Source organism: Aplysia californica, unplaced genomic scaffold, assembly GCF_000002075.1.
Source record: "Aplysia californica isolate F4 #8 unplaced genomic scaffold, AplCal3.0 scaffold00169, whole genome shotgun sequence".
Lineage (NCBI taxonomy): Eukaryota > Metazoa > Mollusca > Gastropoda > Aplysiida > Aplysiidae > Aplysia > Aplysia californica.
Genome location: NW_004797439.1, coordinates 143,458 through 158,784, shown reverse-complemented (window position 1 = coordinate 158,784; position 15,327 = coordinate 143,458). Strand labels below are relative to the sequence as shown.

The window sequence follows — 15,327 nt, the reverse complement described above, 5'->3', positions numbered from 1 at the left end:
AGAAAATTTTTTGGTCGCTACCCGGATTCGAACCCGGGACCTTTGAATGAGAGGCCAACACCTTAACCTCTAGGCCACGAGAGCCCCCTACAATCCATAGCAAGCCAAGGCTCTTTGGCACAGCTTGACAGAGTACAGAACCAAGCACTCAGATTTGTTTCTGGTGCGATGAAGACCACGCCGACAAGCGCCTGCGAAATCCACACCAACATAGAACCACTGGACCTCAGAAGAAAGAGTGCTACACTCGAAACCTACGAAAGATTTGTGCGACTAGAAAACCCGAACGAAAGCAGAAAAATGGCAGAAGAGTGGGAACCAAGAACACGCATCCAGAAGACCTCCTCCATGCGAGAAGCAACAAAACTACTTGAGGAGTTTGACCCACCCAAGAACAGAGAACCAATCACCAACATCAGCAGCGAACCTCCATATTGGCAGGCACTAGAAATGACAATAAGGACGAGACTTCTAGATCCTTCTTGTGCCATGACCATACCAGAAGAAATCCTCAGAACTAGTGCCCTGGAGACAGTGGACTCGTATATTGAAACCCCAATTCATGCATACACAGATGGGTCAGCAACAAACGCGACACGGAATGCTGGATACGCACCCATCATCAAATATCGAAACAACCTTGGAGAGAAGAATCAGACCCAACTATTTGGCCGATGTGGAACATACAGCTCCAACTATGACGCAGAGAGAGTTGCCATTGTAAAGACCCTGGAGCAGATCACCCAAGACTTTTTTGAAGGTGCAGTAACACCAGGAGATGTTGTTGTCTTCTCTGACTCAATGTCAGTACTCCAAGCTGTCGAAGGAGGAAGAGGAGACTACAGAGGGGACGGGAACATTCTTAGCCTTGTAAAACAGATGGGCACTACCTGGCGTCCGGGTCACACTGCAATGGGTGCCTGGTCATTCTGGAGTACCAGGGAATGAAACTGCAGACCAGCTATCAAAGACTGGAGCAAGCCTGCCCCAGACAGACACAGCCGTCTCTTTACAGACCTGCAGAAGGATCATCCAAGCCAAAAGCAGAGACGAGTGGCTGAACAGATGGGCCAACGCAGAAACAGGAAGATCTCTCTTCGGGTACATGGACAAACCCAACCCCAAAGACCCATCGAATCTCTTATGTAGAGCTGATCAGACTTTGATCTTCAGAGCGCGCACAGGACACTTACACACCAACAAGCACATAAACAGAACCCCACTTGGGAACCCCATTGCAGACACTGTGACTACCACGAGGAGACCGCTGAACTTGAACATCTCCTTCACTGCCCAAACCTGGCAGTTCTTCGACTCAGGCTCCTACACACACCTACAGACTTACAAAGCCTGCTCTACTCTGGCGTTGACAAATGACAAGGACATGTGGTTACTTGAGGGAAGCATTGCGCTGCCAAGAGCGAAATGCTCGCAGCTAAAGGGATTTGAAAACAACAACAACATATTTGTTTGCAATGAGCACTGAAAAGTTATAATACGGTATCGAGCTATATATACATGTAATATATTTTTATATTTTATTTTTATCTGCATTTATGTCTTATAAAATTGCAACCATGTTAATTATTACCAACAATACAAATATATATCATAAAGATGTTACTTTTATAGCTCCCTGTCACTTATGTCTCTAAGAAAGTGTTTCACAGTGTTTATCTTCCACAGCAGACCATTTGATTCTTTTTCTTCTTCGTTTCAAGTCCATTCAAAAGAGTAGTAAGCCATTCAATCATGCTACATGTAACTTCATTAACTCAATGTTATATAATGCTCCTTTTTCGACTTCATCTGAAACTTCTAGACATCATAGATTAGAGCATACCAGTTGAAGAAAATGGTGTAAAGCACTCTTATGCTTTTGTTAATAGTGTCACTGTTTGATATTGATATGTATTTTCTTGAAATTCTGATTTGAAGATTCATTTCGATTTCTAGAATTCATGTTGTATGGATAAAAAGAGCAAGTTGTTATAGCACGAATAAGTTTTTACAACACCAAAACCCAAAAAGCGCCAATATTTCGGGATGAGTAAACCATGCGCATGAGAGAAACACAATTTGGAGTGGTCAGGCAGGGGGTCAAATCAGGAAAAGTCAAGACATTTCAGGTTCGAGGGTCAAAAATTGAGGATTTTAGAGCCAAAAAACATGGCTTTGGTGTCCAATAGACCCCAAAGATGGAAATAAGGTTTTAAAGAAACTGAACAAGGGGCAAAAACTGTACCTTCGACTTTCTCAAAACAACATTTTTCGGGGTAGCCCCCTTGTACTTCGAGCATTTATTAGTATTACAGTTTAAGCCTATTTGCTTTTTGCTTTTTTCCGGCATCTGTTACCTAACAGTGCTAGGAGAGGAAGCAAACGTCGTTCTGCTGTTGTTCGTTGTATTGCCTTCTTCTATAGATTGCTTTCATTTTATTTTCTTTATTTTTTTTTTTTTTTTTTTTTGGGGGGGGGGGTTGTCTAATGCTCTTCTGACTCTGACTTTCTCTCCGTCTTTTTCTGGGTCTGCCTCTTCCTCTACTTTATATTCATCTGATCACTAGTATAATACTATAGCTGTACGCTCCCGCTGCTATACTGTCTGGTAGTAGTTTCGACAGATGTCCAGACCATCTCATTTGTTGTCTAAAGCCCACATGATGTACTACGGCACATGTCCGTCCCCGTCGTTTTATGAAAAAAAAGGAAAAAAAAGAAATTATGCAAATTGAGCCCAAAAAATGTGAAATTATGTGATTCTGTTTGGGGGGGGGGGTTTGGGGGGTTGAGTTGTTTTTTTACATAGAATGATAAAGGAAAATAATCAGAAATTATGCAAAAAAATATCACATTTTGCTAAATTATTGGTGCATAAGACCACGGGGACAGACATGTACAGGCAGGGAGATGAGCCAACTTGTTATCTCAGATCCGACAATGTCATTTCTTTGCCTGGGTCTCTTCTTGTGGGGTTCTAAGATTGTCTAAGTGTGCAGGCACTGTTGAGATGCTTTCACTTTCACCTCACCAACGTCTCAAGTCTCACCTCTTTGATGATGCGCACCAAAGAAGGTGAGGAGAGGAGGGGAACCAGAGTGGAGTCGCTTCCCCCTCCACTGTCACCGTTCAAGATAGTGGCAGCCCAAGTCTGCTACAAATATTGTAAAGGCAGTTTAAGTCCTTTATACCGTTATACTGATCCATGAGCTTCATCGATCCACCGCAATCGAAAGTGAGAAAAATGAGGCAACTTTAGAATCGACCTATCACAACAACCTTTTTTTTTTTTTCTTTTTTTTTTTTGGTAAGTGTTTTATGGCGCTCGCACTGCATAAGGTCATATGAGCGTGTGGGACACTCATTAAACATTCTCAGTTGGAAGGAAATTTGGAACTTTGCCCGGGTGGCGGCCGAAGCCTACTCTTATCGATTTTAGTATGGACCACAAAGGGATGATCTTTAACGTGCGCAAATTGAACACGGGACCTACTCTGAGATTTGTTGCCCTCGTCCGAGAAGGCTACAACAACAACCAGTACAAGAGCTACCAAGACTGTGGAGGAAAACAAATTCGTGAAACATTAATGGATCATTTCAATTCTAGAGAAGGCCTCGAGCCGTGGCAGAATATTATGAGCTTTAACACCCAATACAGTTAGACTAGACGCTCTGCATTTTGAGCAGTTACCGTATTGCACAGAAAAGAAAGGTAGGCAATCATCGTAATCCACGTTCAGATCTCAACTTTAATGCTAGCAGCAACCGACAACATTGACAACATTGTGTGTGTGTGTGTGTGTGTGTGTGCGCGCGCGCGCGTGCGTGCGTGCGTGCGTGTGTGTGTGTGTGTGTGTGTGTGCACATGCGTGTGCTGTAGTTGAGATGTCTTGTCCTAAGACCTGAGCTTTTTTGGTCAGCAGCAATTAAAAACTCAGGTTCCATGCTCACTAATAGTAGTAATAGTAATCAGCAATTGTTCGCTTTTACTTTTAAGGACAAGCACGACAACCCAAATTTCGGGGGATTTCAGAAATCTACACCAAAAGTGGGCATTGTCCTACCTATAGGAGAAGTTTCGTTTCATTGGTGTGTATATTTGTTTGGTTATGGGGGAAACTTTCCTTGTCTTACTTTTAAAGAGACTGAATAAAGATCCAAAAACTTTTAACTTTGATTTTCTCAAAATAGCGTTTATCATGATAGCTCCCTGGCGCTCAAAAGCGACCAATTGTCTGATGACTGGTGCGCCAAGGCGACTAAAATTAATTAAGTTAGTTAGCAAGCCCTATCTATTTTGGAGAGTGAGCGGCCTCCACTCTGTCTCGTGCAACTGTAGTCACACATATTAAATTTCAGCGTCGGCAAACAGGAGACTGTTTGGTGCCGGTGTGAGGGGAAGGTGAGGTCAAAGCGACTCCATTATGCCCGCACGCTTAGGCATCTAATTTCACAGGTGATTCTTTTACTTTGGTAAAACTTGTTTTCGTCCATGTTTGAGCTTGGTTACACAGTAAGCCTATTGGTATATATAAATATGCTGTATAATTAATTGGTGCTTTGTTTCCATTGCAATGTTGAGATGTGTGAAAGTAAATTGCCAGTTGGTAAACCACAACACTTGTCTTTTTTTCATTCGGTTTTGTATTTCTCTGTCTATCTTTCCATCATGGGTGAACTCATTTCGAAAGAATTTGATCTCTTCCAGGTTGCTTGATTTTGCTATTATAATGAATACCATGTACTAAATCTAATGTAAGTACAAAACTTAAAAACTCACAATCAGTTCAAACATGGCTTTATGTCACTTTCCAACAATACTTCTATCACATAACATGTATTAAATCCACAAACATGTATTCCTTTCACATTTATTCCATCTGTTCACAGCTACATTCTTCAGTTCTACATACATACATACTTCTACACACATTCTTAATTCATACTATGCACAGATGAAGAGTGAAATAACTCTTATATTCCAAACATACCTGTCTACTATTAAGAAAACATCACAATAATATGAAATACAAAGATGGCTTTCCAAACAGTCATAAACCAAAAATGGAGGCAGTTTGAATTAATAAAGAATGTGAAAGTCTTCCATGCAAAATCACAATGTAGCTAGCATGTGTCACAATCTCAAGAGTTTAAAACTTCTCCCTCATTCGTTCAAATGATGCAATAACCCTTTGACCAGAGTAGCCACAGAATTATAATGAGTGAACAGAGCTCTACCGTAAGCTGACAAAACACCTTTTTTTCATTTCCGAGACAAAATTTTTTATTTGCTAAATCGAAACCTTGATCAGTTACCCAACTTGTGTGAGAAAATCAAAGTGAAACTGTGACTAGTTTTTTTTTAATAAATTTGAATTCAAATTTCAGAAAACACTATTTTTCAATGGTTACAAGTTACACTGACAAAAAAAAAACCTCTTTTTCTCGAAACTGCTGGGACAAAAAAAAGGCGATATTGTCAGCATACAGCAGAGCTGGCAACAACACAATCTCATGTATCACCAGTTTTACTAGTCACAAAGCCATCAAACACTCATAGACCTACGCAAAATTGTAAAACTCATTTCGAAATTGTCAATTTTTGATCTGTGGCTCTGTCTTCGTCCAAAAATTTCAGCCGAATGTTTTCCTCAAAGTCAAAGTAAGTCAGAAGCTCTTCCTGTTCTTGCAACTCCTTCACCTGCTGCTTCATCTCCTCGATCCTCTCCTTCTTCCTGTACTCGGCCATCTGTCTATCCAGCTCCATCTGCTGTTCCTGGCCCCACACCTTGAATAGAGCCTCTTGCTGCGAGATCTCTGCGGATTCGAACTGCTGGACGCTCGCGGTAGCCATGTCCAAGACAGACTGACCCAGATCCACACCAGACACGACACGACCCTGGGCTACAAGCCGCTCCCGGAGTCTACCCAGCTCCTCCACAAATTCTTCCTTCTCTTCCCTGGTGGGCAAGAGCTTGCGAATTTCATCGTCCATTGTTCTCAGGGCAATCTCCACCTCTGGCTCGTCAGCCTCTCTAGCCTCCACTTTGTCCAGACTTTGAGAGAAATATTCCAACGCTTGTTCCAGGACATTCCCTTCTGTTGACTCAGCGATGTCCTTCAGCCTAGCCAGACCTCTGGCAAATTTGTGATACAAACCACTACCGATAACTTTCAAACTGTTCCTCACATCACTCGGGACATCTATGCTGTCGGTATTCCCAATCATGAGCAACGTTTTGCCCAGGAGAAAACGCTCGTCCTTAATATCCATGTGATCGTCGTAGTACGGATACCGGATGTACTTCACTTTGATCCAGTCCTCTTCACCATCAGAAGCTTCTGGAGGGGGCGGGGCTAAATCGTCGACATCCGTGCCCAACAACCGTTGCGTGCATGCGTGTAGAGCCAACCAGGCATTGATGGGGTTGGAGAAATCCTCCTGTATGGTGGAACAGTAGGCCACCTGGACCGCCTCGGCAAAACGCTCCTGTCGGATGAAATAGTCCATGAGGAGGTTGAGGGTGTAGTGGTTGGGCAGGATGCCGAAGTGAAGCCGGTCGGCCAATAGCGCTGGGAGGCGGGCGCTCTGACCCGCAGCGATGTAGCTCCGCACAACCGCATGGGACGTGGAGTCACTGCGAGGAAGGCAGTCCTGGCAGTGACTGAATCTGATGAAAGATATTAATAAAATAGTGATGACGATAATAATAATGCTAATAAAAACAATAATTGAATGTATAATAATAATAATGATTATAAAAATAATAATAAATTTCACTTACACAAAGCGCATTCTCACTTAGAAAGTGCTCAATGCCATTAACAATAATACAAAAAATACAAAGAACACAAGCATCATACAGTTCTAATAGAGATCATTCCTCTCTCTCTCCCTCTCTCACCAAAAAATAAAGGTAAAACGATCAATCACATCCTTCCCCTCCCCCAACCCCCACCCCATCCCCTCCTTGTTCATTCCACTCCAGTTGATGATGACTCACAAAATCCCTATTATTAGAGAGAGGCCACATTACAAGCGAGAGAGCAGGGCTGAGCATGGCAAGAAAGAGAGGAAACATAACCGATATTTCTATTTAAATGGCCACATCACGAGCGGTTCCCGCACAAGTCTCGTTAGTATTGAAAACAGTGTATAAAAAAGTAGTCTTAATCCACAGGTTTGCCAGGCAGAATGCTGAACCTTTAATAAGAAAGTGCTCTTTCCCTGTTTGTCTCAGTCCACCAAGCTATGACTATGATTCACCACTCAGCGATCGGTAGCGATGGAATACCTGAATGATAACGACATGTGCCTAACGGGAAGTAGGTGGTAAATTGAATAATAACAAAGAGGGTACATAACAAGATGGTCCACTCAGCCAAAAAAGGAGAAGAATATGAATAGCACCTCCTTGCATGCGCAGATCGACTGCTGTTCATCAGCTGTTTGGGTTCATTCAGTGAGGAGTTTTAGGGATTTTTTAAATCTTATTGACCTCTCGCCTCTCATTCTAAAGTCAAATTAAACGAAGAAAACAGTCACCCCTTCCTCCAGAAAAGGATTTTTTTTTTGTCAGCGTAACCATTTTAAAAAAGCATTCTTCCGAAATTTAAATTCTTATTTATTCAAAAACTTGTTAGTTTCACTTTGATTATTTAATTAAAGACAAGTACGGTAACTCTGTTCGCAAAGGGTGTGCATTTGCGAAGAGGGCGTCACCTAATTTTGAGGACCGTTTTTTAATTGGCTCAAAGAGAAGAGTGGACCCTCTTGTTATGTAGACTCTTTGAAAATAATAATAATAATAATAATATAATAATAATAATAATAATAATAATAATAATAATAATAACAATAATAATAATAATAATAATAATAACAATAATAATTAATAATAATAATAATTAATAGCGTTTATGCTGTGCATTTTCATTTTCTAAAAAATGCTCAAAGCGCATTACATCAATTATAAAGATATCACAATTGAACAATTGAGCAAGCAACCCGAAAAGTTATTCGGACTCCATGAGAGTCTCCTCCAGTCAGAGGGGACACACAACTAATGCATGACAAGAAAATAATTTTTAACTCAATCTCTAACAGAAGCAACTAGCTCTCTTTAACACCCCATTCCTAAAATGTACTGGACAAAATAGTTTAAATAATTTTAGACATATAAATTGTCCAAAATCAACTTATATTATATAAATTTGACTCATCTATTTCCATAGGACCAAAACCTGAGAAGTAACTCATTTAGTCAGCACGCCTCACATTTTGGCCCACTATTCCCTTAATAAAATCATTAATTTATGCTGGAAGTCAATTCAGGGGTATAAAACATCTGCATAAATCAGTACTCAGGTAAAGCTCCATGACTTTGCAATACGTCGGTGGCCTAGTGGTTTGGCTACCGGACTCGTAATCGAGAGGTTGCGAGTTCGGGTGTTCGAGCCGCGGGCCCGACATTGTGACCTTGGAAAAGGCACTTTACACGAATTTTCCCCACTTCACCCAGGTGAAAATGGGTACCCAGCTATAGACAGTGAAAGATCTTGTCAGTTTGTTAGTGTTTGAGCACTTAACCAGCTGCTGGCAATGTATGCTTCCCGAGAAGCTGAGAATGTTTCTGAGTGTTCTATGGTCTGCTGGGGTAAAAATATAGTGTAAAGCGCATAGAGAGCTTGCTTTCGAGTAGGGACATGCGCTATAAAAATGCTATTTATTATTATTTAATTCGTCAACACTTCCTTTCATACAACCAGCTTACGCCAAATGCTCAGAATCTTCTGGCCCGACAAGATTTCCAACGCAGGTCTGTTATGTAAATATAAGCAAGAGGACATGACCACCATAATAAAAAGGAGAAGATGGAGATAGATTGGATATGTTCTGAGAAGAGAACCAGACTCTATTGTGAAGACTGCCCTCCACTGGAGACCCCGAAGGACGTCGCAAAAGGGGCAGACCCAAAGTGACCTGGAGATGCACAGTAGAGTCTGAAATGAAGTCCTGGAATCATTCGTGGGGAACGCGGACCAAGATGGCCCAAAAGAGACAGAGCTGGAGATCCTTTGTTGCTGCCCTAAACGCCAGATGGCGTAATGGGTAGTAAGTAAGTAATTCGTCAACACAGAAGAGGCTACCTACCTATGTAAGATGTCCTCCATAAACTCCACCTCATCCTCCTCCTCCATGTGTTGCAGAAGATGGGCCAAGACATTCACGTCGACAGCCGAAGCTCTTCCCGTCTTCTCCAGCTCATCCCGCACTTGGAAGGCAAACTCGCTCAGTGACACCTGGGTAAAAGCAAAAACCATTGATACCATACAAACCATCAGTAATGAGACATGCTGCTTGACAAACAGTCTTTCAATCAACTGTTCAGTGTAATAGGGGTGCCAATTGGCGTGATCGGGTCGGGTCCGGTCCGGTCGGGTCGTTTTCTGGTGATGTCAGTGCACACTACAAAAATAACCCCATCGTGATTGTACCCAATGTCCTTGAAGTTAAAGTAGACTCAGTATTTCGAGCATAAATGCCTGACCTTGACATCGCAGTGTCAACATGGACACGCGACTCTTAGGTTACAAAGCCTTGGTGTGATTGGCTGCAAACCACCCGATTGCGCGACTCACAGCCTTGAAAACAAACGTTTTTGTCTTTTAAGATCACCGACAGCGTCGATAGGTTTGTGCCAGGATGGCTGCTTTTCGCCCTCACTATGGCTAACCCCCACTACCAAATCGACCCGATCCGACCCGATCGCGCTAATGGGCACCCCCTATAGGATTCTGTCATATGTCACTTTTCAAAACAGCATTTGGCGGGAGTTTTACACTAACCAGTAAAAATATCTTGTGTGGTTAGTAGTTCCAACTTTTTAACAAGATGTCAAGAGCCAATGCTTTTTTTTAAAAAGACAAATACCCCCCACCCCCCCTTAATACACACGCAAATACCACCCGAAAGTGAGCTCAGTATTTTTGTGAACAGACTAAGATGTGCTGAAAGGTAGGCTAGCAATTTACTTGAGCCAGGAAATACAGGGACTTCTTTTGGTAATGACAATTATCACATGTTCCAGAGAAAACATTTCAAAGAAATTATCAAACAGAATCTTGCTATCTAATCCATTAGAATGTTTGTCATCTTGGAATTTCAGGAAATGATACAACAACTACAGTGAAACCCGGATACAACAAAGACAAAGTCATCGAGCCTGACCTTCAATTTCGTTGAATCCAAAGTGTTCTTATAGCAATACAAGCAACAATTTCAAATAAGTGTAAGGCCTAGCCTACGTCAATGTTTGTTTCCACAGACCAGCACGCAATTCATTATAGAGCACTTTTCAGGAGAAGTGGTCACGGCATAACTCCATGGAAATTTGTATACACAATTGGAAACAAAAACAAGAAAGTCAGGTAAAAAAGCTGGCTGTTTGCATGGGTAAAAAGGCCACCGGTAAAGTAAATTTATAAAAAAGTTCCAAACCATTTTATCGTCACTATTTTACCATTTTTAGTGTGCTGAGAACGATTTTGGCTCTAAAAACTGTCACAAACCATTATTTCTGTGAATATCGAAAAAATTGAACTTTAAAAAAAAGCCCCTAAAAATTAATAAATACAGCAGTCTCAGCCTAAGATCCCGCTGTTTTAAGACAAACAGAATTTTTACTCTACAAAAGTCACCCCTAAAATCCCGCTCTGATTCACTCTGAAGGTCAACATTCGGTTAAGATTCCGCATTTCAGCTCATAATTTGCTAAACAAAAACCCAAGCGGGCACAGCCGATCAACCAAGAATAAAAAGTTGAGATCAATGAACTGCCCGTCGTGTCAAAGATAAGCCACTCTCATGAATGTGATCACATACGCGTTGTAAAACTTGATGAACCGGTGCAATGTTTGCCCCAAACGGGATCACACCAAGGTCTGAATTGACCGACGCATTTGTTTTCCCCAAACATTGCACTCACATCTGAACTCTCCCTCAAACTTACATCACTTCACTCCAGGCGGGGTCACATCGAACTGTGTACACTTCCCTAGCCATTGCCGCAGTTGTCTCTACTCTCGAATTTGCAAGACAGACTGAATTTTTATTGGTGTGGTCACAACATAGTGGCACGTAACGATAAAGGCGAAGGAATTTGGTCAGAGAAGGAAAGCTATAAATTTTGGACATGTAAAGCGAAGGGGCAACGGATTATAACCGTAGATCTTGAGACTAACGATAGGATAATTTAAAGTGAAAATGGCACGCCTCACGCCACTAAGCGCTGTGATAGGTCATCAAGGTTAACCACTCTTTGCTCGTCATATGTCATAAACCCACCCAGGGGGGCACGTAAGTTCATTTTAGAGTGAAGGGAGACCATTTTACTGATGATGGTGAGCCTTAACATGAGTTACCGTAGATTCCTCCCTGGGTTCGCCGGTTAAGATCCCGGTTCGCCTAAGATCCTGCATTCCCCGGCACTCTTGTTGACTATTCTCACCCGGGGTGAGAATAGAAATACGATCGACCTCTCACTCCGGGTGAGACTTGCCACCGTTGGCTATTCTCACCCGGTGCACAGCGGGTTTGGAGCGCCTATTTAGTTTCGGCTGGCGCGAGGCAAGCAAGCCCGCGCTTCCCCAGTTCACGGGGTCATTTACCTGCGCCGCCGGAGATTTCCCTTATCAGCCGAACACCGGCAGCGCTCTTGTATTTTTTGCAAAGTTTACTAGCACAGTGAGCCAAAGCTAATGTAAGATTAACATTTTAATAAAGACCACGAAAATATTCAACATACTAAGGAAGAAAATGAAGAAATCGGAAGACCATGTTGCATTACACTTAAAAGCTGTGAAGTTCTCAAAAAGGGGACTTAATTTGATAAATGTGTCATGGGTAATCAATTATAAACATCAATTTAAATGTGATTGCCCCAAATGAATTCAATCAAATTTGCACACAGGACTGAGAACATAATGAAATTTGTACTCACAAAGGGGCATATGCAAGAAGCTTCTGGATCCGTAATTATTCAGGTTTGAAGTAGATTTTTGCAATACTCTTGCTTTGTGACCTTGATCTTTCATAGCGATATCCACGATACATGTAACTACAGAACAGATCTTTCCTTGCCGATACACTTATGAAAACACAACCTAAACACAAAATACAAAAAGAACACAATATTGCTGGACTGGAGGAATTATCTCATTTTTCCGCTGTAAGCTTTCGTCTTTTGATGGGTGGTGCACACGACAGAGTAGCTTAGGGTGGGTTTGGACGTGTTTTTCTTTGTCTGTTATTGCTGCAACTCGTTTTTCCAGCTTGGCCATGGTTGCATGAGTGAGCTCACCCCCTTGCTCACCATGGAAGGCCATTCCAAACCCACATTTTGGTATCCAAAGAACGCAGTGTTTCTCAAGGACGTGTTGTTTGGGGATGACCTTTTCTTTTGATTGATTTTGATTGAGTAGCACGTGTTTTATACAGCAATATTGACTCAAGACCTTTTATTTGCCAAATATGTATCTGTATGAAGACATATATCGTGTGATGCATGACTGAATATGTGGTATTCTCTCTAAAGCGATTGGCTTTCCATATGCAATTACTGTGTGGATATCTTTGAAGGTGTCTTTTACGTGAACAAATTTCTCTCTCAGAACAATTAAAGCGGTGTCTATTATGCTTTGATTTCGTATACATGCAACTGTTCCTTTAGTTAAAAATGATGCTAGCTGTCTGTACACATGGGCTGTGATGTATTTAGGGCAGTGGTTTCCTATAAATGAACGACTGACTGACTGTGGTAGGCCTGTGGTGAGATGTTGTGTTGTTTGAGGATGTTATCAAATTCAGAGCAGGCAGGACCTTGGAATAAGCTCCTCAAAACTCTAACTCTGACAGCTGATCATGTACAGTAGAACCCTCCCTCTCAAATCTCTCTGCTTCTCATGGATTATCTGACAAAACCTGACAGCCCTGTAACAATTGAATGTCCCCCTCGTTTTTTTCAGCCCTCTTTCATTTTTTGCCGCAGATATGCACATTTTGTCCTATTCCAGGCGTGCAATTCTCCATAGATTGATGGGCCAGCTGTACATCTATATCATGTGCAGCCTCCTCAAGCAGGCGATGATGTTTGAGCACAATGCCCACCATATGATCATGTTGAGTGTGGCACTCCATGACAAAAATATTGTTAAAAATGACAACGAAAATCAGATGTAGTAGAGGCAAGAAAACTAAAAACAGCAAGGATGAATGTTCAGAGTGGTGGGTTGGTATTTTTTTTTTAAATCACAGAAAATCATAGAATAACTTAGTGCACTTGAAACTTGCACATGTAAATGAAAATTGTCACCACAGTCGATACATGAATTTCTGTTTAAATCGTTGGGGGGGCGGATTGAAATATTTAAATCCAAATTGAAAAAGTCCTGAACATTGAAGATGCCAGTTTGAAAATCACAGACTTACTTAAATCCCTTGTAAAACTGATATAATCGGACTTGCAAGAAAACAAGTTATACCGGCTTACAGGTCAAATATAGCACGTTACAATGAAATCTCAATCGACCTTGTAGCATTTTTATAGCTTCTGAGTTAGGAGGCTTTCAATTCGCACTAAAAAACGCCATATTTACTACTGCCCCGGCACTGGAGGAGTGGCGCTGCGGTCACCCCAATTAACCCCTCTGACAAGTGATTTATGACTACGCGCTGGGCTGTCGGGCGGGGCGGGCAGGGTGGTGAGGATGGTCCAGGAGGAACCGGGGAAGAAAAACTAAGTGAGCGGTCTGGACGGTATTTTATCCGCTGTGGGTGTGACACAAGACTTGTTTTTCCTAATTTCGAAATACTTTCTATCGGAGTGGATGATCTAATGGATAAAAGCAAAGAAAAAATTACGTTATAGCACAAAAGTAAGCTAATTTGATCGTCTACAAAGATGCTATGGCTATTTCACTTTTCGAATCGAGCCGAACTACGCGGGTCGCCATATTGTTTTGCCCAGAAGTTCTCGCAAGATCTACTCCTCCCCTCTTCTCTCTTTCTCTGTCTCTTTCTGAATACTGTCTATCGGTGGGGACGATGAAATTGACCAAAACAAAGTTTTAAAATGATGTTTAAACACAAAAGTAAATTAATTTGGTCGTCTACTAAGACAAGATGCCACGGCTATTTAACCTTTCGAATCGAGCCGAACTACATGGGTCGGCATTTTGTTTTGCCCGGAAGTTCTCGCGCTACTCCTCTCTCTCTCTCTCTTTTTCTCTCTCTCTCTCTCTCCACTGCCCAAAGACAAAATTGTACGCTTTTAGGCTAACAACAGTCTTTGAACAGTAGTAAGGGAACATTTGTTCACGACGCAGAATTCTAAAAATTTTCTGTAGAATTCTGCAGTTCAGGGTAAACGCAAAATTGGTTGGCCTAGATCTAGGCTATAACGGTGAACGCACACAGGGTGAGAATAGCCAAAAGACTCGCCTGCGCTATTCTCACCCCGGATGAGAATAGAGGTGGCCCACCACAAGATACGCATATTATGATTACAAAACTGACTTGTTTAACAGCTGGATCCTCAAGTTGCTTCCTCCATGCTTCGTTGCAACTGTAAGCTTCGCTCAAGAGAAATCGTCTTGGGACTCTGGCCACAGCACGGTGGCTTCTAAGAATCTTGGATGCGCACTGTCTAGTTGAGAGTGTCAACACTGTTCGCAAGGACGCTGCCATCTTGGAAATGAGAAACTTAAAAAATATGATTGAATGAATGCATTTAGGCTTGCGCTACGAAAGAAAAGAAATAGATCTAGGCCTAGAGGACTAAACTAGAAAGGCTCTGATCGCAACGAATAAAAGAATATGTTTTCCCCCAACAACATCCAGTGTTAAATTATTGTGCTTCCTGATTTGATCCTTTGTGTTCAAGGTGCAAGAAAGTAAATTATGATCGAAATAACTGGTCCATGGCCTTGGGACAACTTTGGGGCTGGTTTTTATTTACACTTTACAATTTAAACGCTTTTTTTCATAACAGGCTTAGATGTGTCTTCTGTAAATTCCCAACTTAATTTGTCTCTTGAAAGGCATATCATAGAAGAAAAAATTGAAATTGATTTGTTTTTTAAAAAAACAGATGCATTTTAAATAGGGGAGTCTATACTCAGCTTATACTAAAATCCTAGTACATGTATAGTATAGTTATAGATCCAGATAAAATACCTATTTACACCCCTTACGACAATTTACTCTATTCTGTTTCTTGCTCCTGCAGTTGACAAATTATTATGTCAAGATTTTTTATTTTTTAATGT

General features: G+C 41.5%; 1 protein-coding gene across 1 annotated transcript; it reads right to left on the bottom strand.

Annotated features, from left to right (window-relative positions):
• Positions 1-4,781: 4,781 nt before the first annotated feature.
• On the bottom strand, positions 4,782-14,773 carry LOC101846732 (28S ribosomal protein S27, mitochondrial). Its single transcript, XM_005097956.3, has 3 exons — positions 14,576-14,773; positions 9,155-9,303; positions 4,782-6,671 (listed from the first exon to the last, which is right to left on the bottom strand). Exons 1-3 carry the CDS (start codon positions 14,744-14,746, stop codon positions 5,582-5,584), a joined length of 1,410 nt encoding a protein of 469 aa, XP_005098013.1. The 5' UTR covers positions 14,747-14,773; the 3' UTR covers positions 4,782-5,581.
• Between the last annotated feature and the right edge of the window lie 554 nt (positions 14,774-15,327).